This window comes from Protobothrops mucrosquamatus, unplaced genomic scaffold (assembly GCF_001527695.2).
Source record: "Protobothrops mucrosquamatus isolate PMUCROS unplaced genomic scaffold, P.Mucros_1.0 scaffold80, whole genome shotgun sequence".
In the NCBI taxonomy this organism is placed as follows: Eukaryota; Metazoa; Chordata; class Lepidosauria; order Squamata; family Viperidae; genus Protobothrops; species Protobothrops mucrosquamatus.
Window position 1 is genome coordinate 195,153 of NW_015386457.1, and position 13,325 is coordinate 208,477.

General features: G+C 38.4%; 1 protein-coding gene across 6 annotated transcripts in view; it reads right to left on the reverse strand.

Annotated features, from left to right (window-relative positions):
- The window catches only part of JAKMIP3 (Janus kinase and microtubule interacting protein 3), a 54,673-nt gene that overhangs the window by 13,633 nt on the left and 27,715 nt on the right, over window positions 1–13,325 (reverse strand). For 5 of the 6 annotated variants that reach the window (XM_015812389.1, XM_029283421.1, XM_015812388.1 and 2 more), the window contains 4 exons: window positions 12,416–12,544; window positions 9,930–10,013; window positions 5,713–5,775; window positions 5,073–5,171 (listed from right to left, as the gene is read on the reverse strand). In XM_015812389.1, coding sequence (XP_015667875.1) covers window positions 5,073–5,171; window positions 5,713–5,775; window positions 9,930–10,013; window positions 12,416–12,544 — 375 coding nt within the window. The remainder of the gene's footprint in view (window positions 1–5,072; window positions 5,172–5,712; window positions 5,776–9,929; window positions 10,014–12,415; window positions 12,545–13,325) is intronic. The other variant, XM_029283422.1, reaches the window with a different exon arrangement.

The window sequence follows — 13,325 nt, forward strand, 5'->3', positions numbered from 1 at the left end:
AAAAAAAAAAAAAAAAAGAGAGAGAGAGAGAGAGAGAGAAAGAGAGTTTCTGAGGAGATTTCCGCCTTGTGATTCTTGGAGTTTTTCTTTTCCACCTTAGGTGAAGATGGCGCTTTGCCTTCAGCTCTAGATGGCTTTGCTGCATCCCTTCTTAGTGGCTGGTTTCTTGGTGCTGCTTTCCTTTCCTTTTCCTCATCACAAAAAGCAAACTTGATGAAGAGTGAATGAAGAAGAGGGCAGGCCAAGGCAAGCTGCTATTTTTAGCCCCTTCCCACTGGCCAGAGGGAAATTGTCAGAACATTAAAGTGCTATGACGAAGCATCACAAAAATGCTCCTGACAATAGGTGGCTGTCTGGAAGGAACTAAGACCAAAAGCTACAATGTCCCTCCCCCCCAAATAAGTAATATCATGTTTATGTTTCTAATATGCTGGGAATACAAAGTCTGAGAAGTTTAAGTTTTCCTCACTTTCACTGTAAAAGCTCATTGTGCACCTTGGGCTGCAGCAGAACCTTAGGAAAGACATATGAAAACAAACCAGACAAAGTGATGAACTCCTCATGAACCACCAGATGGCATCAGTTTTGATTCTGGGGCAGCTGTCACTCTTACCAAAGAGAAGGTAAGATTTACAGAAGTAGGTACAAGATAGAAATCTGCCATTTATTTAGCAGATGGGTACAAATTGCTCTCAGCTAATACCAAGTAGCCCTCGACTTACGACCACAATTGAGCCCAAAATTTCTTTTGCTAAGCGAGACATTTGTTAAGTGAGTTTTGTCCTGTCTTACAACCTTACAATCACTGCAGTTGTTCAGTTGTTAAGGGAATCCGGTTTCCCCAGTGACTTTGCTTGTCAGAATAGGTCACAGAAGGGGATCACATGACCTTGGGGCATTGCAACCGTTATAAATATGAGTCGGTTGCCAAGTGTCTGAATTTTGATCACATGACCATGGGGATGCTGCAACAGTCACAGGTGTGAAAAAAGGTCATAAGTCACTTTTTTCAGTGCCGTTGTAACTTTGAACGGTCATTAAATGAACTGTTGTAAACTGAGGACTACTTGTGGAGACATTGTGAAATTCCATTTTGCATCAAGTGCAGGAAAGATGTCCAATTTTACTAATACAGATATATGTCCTGGATCAGGAGTTATATTTGCTTTCATTTAAGCTGGGTCTCAATCTTAGTGCATAGGGACTTCTGTGAGCCAATGCAAATTGCTATGCCAAGTAGAAGTTAATACCTATTGACTTTTTATCAATGATTTTTCCTCTTTTTTCTTTTGCTCTCTGTTCAGGAAAAAGACTCAATGCTTCCAATACTGGAAACATTCACAGAAGATGCAGCTTTAGTAAGCAATACACTTAAGAAAAAACTGCAGGAGTTATTGGGGTGGGGGCAAATATATGGCAGGCCAAGGTAGCCGAAAAGGCAAGGGATTGTGCATGACACTATTGTGGACCATACCCCAGCCCAGAACACAATAGTGTGGCAGAGAAGAAAAATGATTTCTTGATTGCAACAATGAGGTGCTTGCTACAAGATGAAGAAGTTGCTGAAAAATCCTGGCTAGAGGAAACTACTTGTAAAACTAGCTCCCAGTAAAAGCTACAGATGCAAAAATATGAAAACTATAGCACTGAAAGAAGCTCACTCTAGGGTACATAAACATAACCGGTTCTAAAGTGGGTGCATGTGTGCCAAAAGAAAAGATAACCAAGTCAAACTGCAGAAGTGTTACCAAAATAAGGATAGGCAAGGGATTTAAAGAAGCTTAATGAAGAAATAGAGGTGAAAGAACTGGGAAGCATCGTTTTATCTTGGTAGCCAGACCAGAAGTTATTTCATCAACCCAAAGACAAAAGATACAAGGTTTTTAGGCTTATACCTGTTATTACCTTCCTTTTATTTTTACCAAGTTTTAAAAAATCTTGAATTCCAGTTTTTAATGACATAATTCAAATTAGGAACTGTGATTGACTTGGAGGAGGAGACAGCAATTGCTTAATTTCAGCCCTTAAAGTAGTTTTGGGGAAGCAGGGAGAGTGATGGGTTGGGTTGGCATGATGTACAGACTCATGATACTCATTCATAATGTTTCTTCAAAGGCAACACTTCCACAAACAGACAAAGGGGCGGGTCAAAGGACAAGATGGGACATGTACAGGTAGTCCTCAACTTACAACAGTTCATTTAGTGACTATTCACAGTTACAACAACACTGAAAACAGTGATTTATGACTATTTTTCACACCACTGTTGCAGCATCCCCATGGGCATATGATCAAAATTCAGACGCTTGGTAACTGGTTCATATTTATGACAGTTGTGGTGTCCCAGTGTCATGTAATCAACCTTTGCAACCTTCTGACAAGCAAAGTCAATGGGAAAGCCAGATTCACTTAACAACCAGGTTACTAACTTAAAAACTGCAATGATTCACTTAACAACTATGGCAAGAAAGGTTGTAAAATGGGGCAAAACTCACTTAACAAATGTCTCACTTAACAACAGAACTGGTACCTATACTGCACAGGTACAGTATAGGTGGTACCTTACTCAATAGTAACTGTGAAAGGGATCTTGGAGTCCTGGTGGACAATCACTTATATATGAGCCAGCAGTGTGCTGCAGCTGCCAAAAAAGCCAACACAGTTCTAGGCTGGGATAGAATCAAGATCCCGTGAAGTGTTAATACCACTTTACAAGGCCTTGGTAAGGCCACACTTGGAATACTGCACCCAGTTTTGGTCACCACGATGTAAAAAACATGTTGAGACTCTAGAAAGAGTACAGAAGAGAGCAACAAAGATGATTAGGCGACTGGAGGCTAAAACATATAAAGAACGGTTGCTGGAATTGGGTATGTCTAGTTTAATGAAGAGAAGGATGAGGGGGGACATGATAGCAGTGTTCCAATATCTCAGGGGCTGCCACAAAGAAGAGGGAATCAAGCTATACTCCAAAGCACCTGAAGGCAGGACAAGAAGCAACAGATGGAAACTAATCAAAGAGAGAAGCAACAGAGAACTAAGGAGAAATTTCCTGACAATTAGAACAATTAACAATTAATTTCTGCTTCCAGAAGAGGTTAGATAACCGTACGGGTCTGGATGGGGAGGAACAGACTCAGGCTCAACCCTTCCAAGACCGAGTGTCTGTGGTTGCCGGCGCCTCGGCATAGTCAGCTGACGCCATCGCTGACTATAGGGGGCGAAACCTTGGCCCCCTCGGAGAGGGCGCGCAACTTGGGAGTCCTCCTGGATTCACGGCTGGCACTGGATGACCATCTGTCGGCTGTGACCAGGGGGGCGTTTTATCAGGTTCGCCTGATCCACCAGTTGCGGCCTTTTCTGGNCCGAGACCGCCTTCTGCCGCAGATTCCCTCCCATAGACCGGTACGCGCTCACAGAGTGGGTCTCCTCAGGGTGCCGTCGGCCAAGCAGTGTCGGCTGGCGACCCCCAGGGGGAGGGCCTTCTCTGTGGGTGCCCCCGCCCTCTGGAACGAACTACCCCCCCAGATCCGGGTGATTCCGGATCTCCTGACTTTCCGCCGCACCCTCAAGACATGGCTTTTCCAGCAAGCGGGCCTGGCCTAGGGTGGATTTTAAATCGGGTTCATTTTTAGAAAATTTTAAATGTCACAACTTAAAATATTTGGGTTTTAATTGGTTTTATTCGGCAGGGATTGTGGGTTTGTTTCTGTTTTAAAAAATGTTGTGAGCCGCCCTGAGTCCTTCGGGAGAAGGGCGGGATACAAATTGAATAAAATGAAATGAATGAATGAAATTTGTCTGAAATGGTATAGGGATTCCTGCCTGAGCAGGGGGTTGGACTAGACGACCTCCAAGTCCCTTCCAATGCAGTGCAATGCAATGCAATGCAATGCAATGCATTGCATTGCGTTGCGTTGCATTCTATTCTATTCTATTCTATTCTATTCTATTCTATTCTATTCTATTCTTACAGAAATTTTGGGCTCAATTGTGGTTGTAAGTTGAGGACTACCTGTATTTATTTTTTTTTTACATTCAAAGCTGCTTAGACCTATTATATATAACAGTGGTGGTGAACCTATGACACGGGTGCCAGAGGCGGCACTCGGAGCCCTCTCTGTGGGCACATGTGCCATTGCTCCAGTCTTGCCTTCTCCTGCGACCCCCTCCTCTCCAGCAGCCACCCTCGAGCGTGGCCCACACACAGAGCAGCACAGCCAAGGACATGGCAGCCATGCAGCGTAGACAAGACTCTGCCCTCACACCCCATCATGCAGTTGATGCTGCAGGGTGCGAGCAGAGGGTCTGGCCACCATAGTGCTGCTGGGCTGCCTGGGCGATCTGCGGCGGGCCCTGGACGCAGTGAGTGGTCCTGTAAGCAGGCGGGGCGGGGGATGGGGGGCAGAGTGGGGGCAGGGCAGGGGGATGGAGCAGGGACGTGGCCAGTTTTTGGGCACTCGGTCTCTAAAAGGTTCGCCATCACTAATATAGAAGGTTGCACATTTACTGGTTGTTCTCTTAAAAAGCAAAATTAGTCTAACCTAAAGCAAGCTGGAGGATGATGGGAGTTGCAGTCTGACCTATCTGAAGACCACCAGGTTGAGAAAGACATATAAGCCATAATTTAATAAGGCTCATGCAAGCTAAAGCTAATGAAAGGAAGCATCAGGCTTACATTGATCATCTTATCAGCATTTATTTCCACTTAACACAACTTGTCACCCTGCTAGGGATTGCAGTGATAAATAGTTGTTTAAATATGCCAATGCTAGCAAACACCATTTGTTTTGTCTAAAATGATGACCCAACAGAAGGAAGAGGGGAGGAACCTGAAGGGTGATGCAAACTGCACTTGGCAAACCAGAATACACTGAAGACCAATACATGAATTTGCCCAATATATGGAACCAAGTGATTAATGTAATCATGCCTTATATTGAAACTATTCTGGCAGAGCTTCCTAGATGACCTCCTATACTCCAATAATGTCCCATGAGCCATAGTGAATGAGGAACACATGACAAAACTTGGAAACATGATAGAACTCAAAACTTCTGGTACTTACTTACCTCAAGTTCTAATATTCTAAATTCCAACAGTTCATTTTGATCTTTAGCATCCTGAACCTCATGCTTTAGCCGAGCCTCTTCTACTTCCATTTGTTTTATCTAGAAAAGCAGAAGGATTTTCCCTTTTGTTTTGTCAATAACTTGTTTTTATTACACAATGACTAGAGAACTGATTATGGAAGCTAAGAGTGTGAGCTCTAATTCTGCTGCAGCCATTAACTCAGGATTATACTATATCAAACCACCACTGCTCATCCTCACACTTCTCTATGTAGATAATAGTATTAACCAATTTTAAAAATAAATTTCAGAGCTGAGGTATATGTGAAAACTGGAAAGGCTAAGTGTTGTTGGTCATTCTACAAAAAATGGAAGTCACAATTTTATAGTTTATGTTATTTTAATCTTCAGAATTGAAATAGGAATGAAGATGTCTAAACAACATTGAGAATACCCCCCAAAAAACCACCTTTTCTGTCTGATGACAATTCTTCTATAAGTTTGGACTCAAATAATATACCCTTTTGACAAAGGACTTCACCAAACAAATACATTTCATTAAATGCTCTTTTGCCTTAGCAGTTTTCTTTACTGATACATTTACACTTATTTTTATGTTTCTTATGAAAGTGGAAGATACCTTTTCCACAAGCTCTTGGTTTCTTTTGTATAAAGCCTGCTTTTCTTCAATCCACTTCATGTCCTTAAAAAAAAAGTAGTGTTAGAGAAAAGAGATGGGGAAACACCATGAATCTTTTAAAAAGGCAAATCATTTGAAGAGAGCATACTGTATACGTGCATAAGAAACTAGGAAAGCACAGTTGAAATTTGTATGCTTTTGTTTCGTTTTGTTTGTTTGTTTGTTTTACTGTTTTGTATTTTATTTTCTATGATAAAATAACTAAGAAAAAAAATAAGAAAAATAGAGGGAACAAAACAAGAATAAAGCATCTGTTCAAGAGAAGGAGCTAACCCAAAGGATTATGTTTCTGGATTGTACACCGATAATATATACCAATAAAGGAAAATATTTGTAGCTCAGAGTTGAAATGAGTGGTCTTTGATGGCCTCTGAACTTAGTTGCCATGAATCAAAACATCTCAGAAACCACCAACAGACTACTACAGGGGTCTTCAAACTTGGCCCTTTTATGACTTGTGGACTTCAACTCTCAGAATTCCTCAGCTAGGCACGCTGGCTAAGGATTTCTGGGAGTTGAAGTCCACAAATCATAAAAGGGCCAAGTTTGAAGACTCCTGGACTACTACATCCACATGGAATCAGCGTAGGACCCAAGCCAACTAAAGTCCTTCAAAACATCCTAAGTAAACCAAATACCCAGCAGCAGCAAAAGAAAAAAACAGGAGTCATCTAACAACATACAGTGTAATGACTGCAACAGCGACTTCGTAGGACAACCAGGCAGAAGACTGGCAGAATGCATCCATGAACACCACCCAGCAGTCAGAAGACATGATGAAAACTCTTTAATTTCACAACATATGGACAGACTTAACCATAGTTTCAATTGGGAAACTGTAACCATCCTAGACTAAGCCAAGTCCAAAATGCTAGGGAATGTCTAGAAACATTGGTATTCTGACAAATTAGCCATCAATAGACACATAGACATAAACAATATTTCCATACTATGCAAAAGAGACAATCAACAAGCAAAAAAAGGATCAAAACACCTCCCCATCAATCAGCACCCAGATGAACACAAAGATTAACATCAGACCAACAATAAATAAACAATACCACAAACAAAGAATGACCAAACAAGCCAACAGTAAACAGCCCAAACAAAGATCTATAAGACAACACCCCTCCACCCCCGCCCAACACTGACAGGGCAAGCCACACAAATATAAACTGAGAGCAAATCCCACTCCTATCTATCTACTAATGATGTTACCTAATTTGGGTAATGAAACATCTGCAAGAAAACAACCAAACTCAGAGAGCACCAAGAAACCCTCAATAATATATACATCCAAGCTACCTTTCAAAATCTCAGTTTTATAGCCAAAATTGAGCTTAAAACTAAATGAGATCAAGAACTAAGCTATAGATTTAGTAAGTGCATTTCTGGGAGAAAAAAATATATTTTCTCTAGGTAGGACTATAATATAAATTTCTCCTACAAAACAAAATAAATAGAGGTCAAATAAGAATCAAATCAATCTCTCCATGGAAATGAGATTGGCAGCAGCTTTAGGTAGAGGCAATGCTCGAAAAGGAAAAAAAAGTCAAAGGACTTTTAAGTGTGCAGCAAGGAAGGATGAGTATGAACACAGACAGCAGGTGTTTGGACATTCCTAGATTGTCCAACAAAGGCTGCCAATTCTCAACAATTCTAGGATGATGGTAAGGATGGGAGAGAAAATGAGAGGTTCACCCTGAAAAGTGAAAAGAAACCACAAAGAATCTAACTAGCTTGACTCCTACAACAATGTGACAAAAGACAGACTGTTAAAAGACAAAATCATACCAGAGGTGGCTACTAGATTGATACCAAACCCCACCTCTCCCCTGCTTCCCTACCCATCCATTTTTTATTCTTATATCGCTGTAGTCTCGTTGTTTTCTTTCTTATTGTTTATTCTATTGTTCCATTACTTTGTTACTATTATATTTACACCTCTTAACATTTCTCCATTATTATTGTTGTAAGCTACTTAGTGTAGCCCCACGGCGAGGTAGGTGGCAAATAAATTTAACAAATAAATGAATAAAATAAAAGGGGTGAGGCATTCTGGTGCTATTTGACCAATTAGGAGGGTGAGAGACGTTAAAGAATATTTTTCCTGCCACCGCTCCATATTAATCATTTAAAGTTTCTTCTATTAGGTAAGTGGGTTTTACAAGTTTTATAAGAATCAGCTAAGCTCTGGTATTTTTTAAAGAATTTCTCTTCAGATTAATTAGCACACATCTCTCCACACTTCAGTTGTAATATATATATATTTGAACAATTGAAAATTAATTTTCTGACATTTCTTCTAAATTTTGGCTCACCTTTTCCAGAAAAAAATGGAAACAATTGAATTGGAAAAACACAATATATAAACATACATGAAACAGAGATCCAACCTCTCTCAACCTTTATATAATACCTGTCATTATGGCACTTTCCATTCTGGCTAGGGATATTAAAAGGTTAGTAGTAAAGGTCCAACTCATCTGGCGAGTACTAGATTTAAGTAACAAAATGGTTAAAGCAAAAAATAATAATTGTGAGTATACTTGATTTAGAGGAAAACAACTGGATGTTGAGCAGCCTATACAATATAAACTCCAAAAAGAGATCATGATATGAATGGAAATCATGAAGTTCTGTTTTTTAAGGGCAATAAATCAAATGAAAAGCATATATAACTGATAAAATATTGATTTATATTGATATAGAAATGTTGATATCAGAACTGCATAAAATGCATTAAATATAGAAGCTTATTATGTTTTTTTATACAGTGTTTATTCTGGTAGATTGAAACACAGAATTCAGTGAATTTTAAGGACAGAACCTAAGTTACATTCAGAACATTCTACACTGACTTCTTGTTGATTTCCAAGTATAATTCAATTTGCTGGATTTGGATTTGGTATTTGATGGACAGTTCTCGTTTTCTGGCATTTGTCTTTATACTGAGATCATCTTTCTCTCTCTGCCTGCACTGCTTTGAATTTTAATACTCATTGTTCCATTCACACAAAATAATAAAGCATTGTTTAATGGACAGAAAAGGAGCATGAATAAAAATGGACTGCAGGATTGCAGCACATTTCAAATATTAATAGCAATAGCACTTAGACTTACATACCATTTCATAGTGTTTTACAGCCCTCTTTAAGCAATTTACAGAATCAGCATATTGCCCCCAACAATCTGGTTCTCATTTTACTGATCTTGGAAGAATGGAAGACTTCGGTCAGGATCAAACTCCTGGCAGTGGGCAGAGTTAGCCTGCAATACTGCATTCTAACCACTGTGCCACCATGGCTCATTATGTGATATAGTATGGAAGGTGCTGGACTTGAATCAACCTTCAGCTCACTAGGGGATTTTGATCTAGTAGCTCTCTCACCAAACATATCTCACAGATTTGTTTCTATGGGGAAAATTCAAGGATACAATGCTATGCATGCTGCCTTGAGCTCTTGGAATAAAGGCAGGATATAAATCTAATAAATAAACTTACTTGTTTATTGTTTATTTAAATAAACAATAAATAAAACTAGGAAATATGATTTATAGTAAACTAAGATCTAAGTCAGATAACCTGTCCAGAATTTGGAACTGGTGTATTTAAATATAATTTAAATTATAACTTGCAGGTTAGTGGAATGAAGGAATCAGAAAATGTGGAACTGAATTCTATTTCTGTTTCCAATAAAGAGGGAGAGATTTTACGTGGGCTATTTTATACATATAAACTGATTTAACTTTAGAAATTTAGAAATATAGAAATATTTCAGACTTACTGTATGCCCCATGAATGGAATTATCAGGAAAATGAATTAAGAATTAAATTCACTCTTCCTCTAGATCATTCAGTGATTTTCCAGAAATTAATCCCATGAAGGGATATAAGATTACAGACATGGTTCAACCCCAAAACAAGCCTGCTTCATCCCAAACACAATGTTCAGAACCATTTTCAATTCAGCAGATTAATTTTTGGAAAACTTGGACAATCTCCAGAAGAACTTGGAATGCACAGGAGATTGGGTTTTGCTCATTCTTCCATGTGAACTGTCCTATTGTTAGCTATCTTATAGTGATAACTTTTGATAAATTTGTTAACAATAATGTGAACTAGCACAAAGCACTTTTTCCCCAATGTATATTACCTGTCCTTGTTCAGCAAGTGCCTTTTCTAGATCCTCTATTTGAGCTTGAGATCTCTGGATTTCTGCCTGAAGCTGCTCACGAGTCTGTAGGATGGGATTGAAGAAATGTCAAATTTACTCTGATTGCTGCTATGCTAAATTACAATGCAATCTTACCAAGCTGAATGGCCTAAGTAAATACTGCAGACACTCAAATATTTAATCATACGTTCAGTCAATTGTACATTCATTTTATCCCTAGGACATGTTTTCATGGAAGGATATGAAATTGGAACTGATACATGCTAAAGACAGCTAATTACACCAATTCCAATACTTCAGGGGCACATTTTCATGTTCATTACCCTTTGTCACCTAGTTCTTTTAGATTATTAAAAACAGATTTCAGGTAATAACCGTCAGTAATCATAGGAAATTGGTTACAAAATGGTGAAAAATTATGTGCCTGTACAACTTTACTAATAACCCTTCATTTGCTTTTTTATTTTCTAGCATTTCTGTCTACAATGCCATTGAATTCCAATTTCATTTAGGAAATTTGTTAAAAGTAAAACATGTCTTTGTTAGGGATATTTACTTCTTAGCTGGGATTGAGTTGATTAGTATTTTCCACTTTACGGCAATTTCATTTAATGTTTAATTATATACAATTATATATTCACGTATGCATGTATAAACACATTGATCTTCAAGACATATCTCAGAAAGAAAATTCATATGTTTTTGAATTGGGAATTGTACTGGAACGCTGGAAAATATGGAAGCAGATCGATAATTATGTGATTAGATTTCCATTTCTGCAGTATTGACATCCACAAAGATCATATTCCAAAAGTTTTATTCCTCTTGTTTAACAACTCAGGCTTTCATATTCATTCATTCATTTATTAAATTTATATGCTGTCCAGAGTTGTCTTATCAGTGACAGAGACAGCATATAAAGTTATAAACAAATAAATAAGGTTATATATGCAAATTGCTTACTTTCGGAGACCTCAGATTTATTGCATCTGATATTATTCCATAGATAAATCCTATATCGTGGAGGCAGAGGAAAAATACCAGTTGGTCTTGTCACATGTCCAGAAAAGAGAGCAAACTGGGCTTGCTCTGCCACCATACAACATGGCTAGAATGCATATTCATCAAATTTAAATATTCAGTTTACTCCCTGAAATTTTATGTTTAAACAAAAAATCAGATTTCAGGACCAGTGCCTAGGAATATGTTAAATGACATGGAGTATTTCAGTGATATTTGGTACTTATTGTCACATCATAACATAAATAAGTGGGGAGTGGAAGGAACAGGTGAAGAATTTGGTCCTAGGAAGCTATTATGGGAATGTTCTCCTCCTGTTATCTGATTACCTTATTACTGTGTAGCCTTAATATTTAGCCAAGTCAGAAATGATACTTGAAAGAAACAGTTCCTTGCCTTGGAAAATTGATACCCTTACACACTAGAAAATTCTGGCAGACTTATCTACTTTGGAAAAGAAGCTTAGTTTGCTAGAAAAGCTTCTTTCCAACTTCCATGCACAACAATTCTTTTAGCAATAGGAATAAAAATGAAAGAGATAAAAAATATATTTCGCGATTATAAACAGTTTGTTTGTCAGAGATGTGTATAAGGTACTTTTCTGAAAAAGGTGATCCACAAGGAAGAGAAAACAGAAATCAACATGCTCAAATTATTCAGTTTAGAATATATTTTTATGAAATGTGTATGGGCATTTAATATTCAAGGACATGGATTAGAATTTCCATAGACTTCAATGTCAAGGGTTCTCCTTTAAGCACTGTTTTCAAGCTAATGAGGGCTTTCTTGGTGTGTGCTTATATGTAAATTTTTAGTAATTTCCTACATCATTAGACAGACAATTGTAATTTTATTCCAAATTTAAATCAACAAAAAATGTTGTAGTATGCCAGGCAAAGAAAAAGAGACTGAAAGCCATGATTTAGATGCTCTGGTTTTGCTGGTGGGATGCTGGAAATATGTGGCCTACAATGCAATAATCAAAGGATTTCTTAATAAGTGTAGTTTTTAATTTATTGGTGGGAGAAGCAAAGCAAGTTTGCTAAATGTCGAGCATTCCTATAATTTCACACAACTCCCTCTCACAATTTATTTATTTGTTTGTTTTTTATTTAAAATGTTTACATAGCTTCCCAGCTTATAACACACATGGAGTGGTTCCCAGTAAAGCATAAATCTATACAGTGTATCTTTAATGCCCCATTCTCAGCATATCTTTTTAAATAGGTCCCTCTAAAGAAGTGGGGAGTCCAACCTTGGCAATTTTAAGACTTGGCTGGCTGGAGAATTCTGGGAATTGAAGTCCACAAGTCTTAAAGTTGCCAAGGATGAACACACCTGTTCTAAAAGTGAGAGGGAGGGGAACTGAAAAAATTGTAGAAAGTTTAAGAACAACATGATATAGTTACAAGTCTTTACTTTCATGTAATATAAGCCATTTAGACCTTAACTTCTCGTTCAGCATCCAACGTCCCTCCAACTTGTTCTTGCAACAGTGCATATGCCCTCTGTAAAGCTTGATATTCCATTGTCAGTTGCCTGAATCTTAATTCTGTTTCTTCTTTTGCCATACCCTAGTATGAGAAGGAATACAAAACTGAACTGGAGATGCAATGACCCCGATAAAGCAAATCAATACTATTCATCAGTGTGTTTATGAACAATATAAACTCTTCTATGAAATCACACTGTGAAAGAATTATAAAAAAGGTTATCCTTTATTAATGGATTAACAGAAAATATTTTTAATGCAAAATCTGTGCTAGTCTCCAAATTACATGACCAAACTAGGAACCGAAGCTTAAAGCCTACCAATGATTTTTCTTGGACCAGAGTCCAACTTAACAGATACTATGGAGCTAATCTATGTGGTCACTAAGAGTCAACAATGATCGCATATAATCAATTTAAATTAACATTTCTCTAAACATAATTTATTATTATTATTAGCATGTGGCATTGTTATAGTAGCCAGCAGACCACAATGCTATTGCAGAATAGTAGTGTGGCTTACCAAGGTACTAGCCCTATTATAGGAAACACTTGTGTGCTTCCCAAGGTGCACCACAGGAGGGTCAGCTGGTTTAACACCAGAGAAATGAGTGGCTCTTCTTCCAGCATCACCCAAGGCCCCTTCCCTTCCTGGGGTTGCCTTGCAAACAGGAGCCTCAACTGGGAAGGTTCAGAGCTGTCAGGAATCTGCCTACTGCACACAGTACCAGCTCAGCTCCCCACCGAAATGGTCCCTATCTATTTACTTGCATCAAACATGCTTTCGAACTATCAGGTGGAAAGAAGCTGAGGTGAATGGCAGAAGCTCACCCTGCTATGCAGTGCTAGAGCTTGAACGGTCGG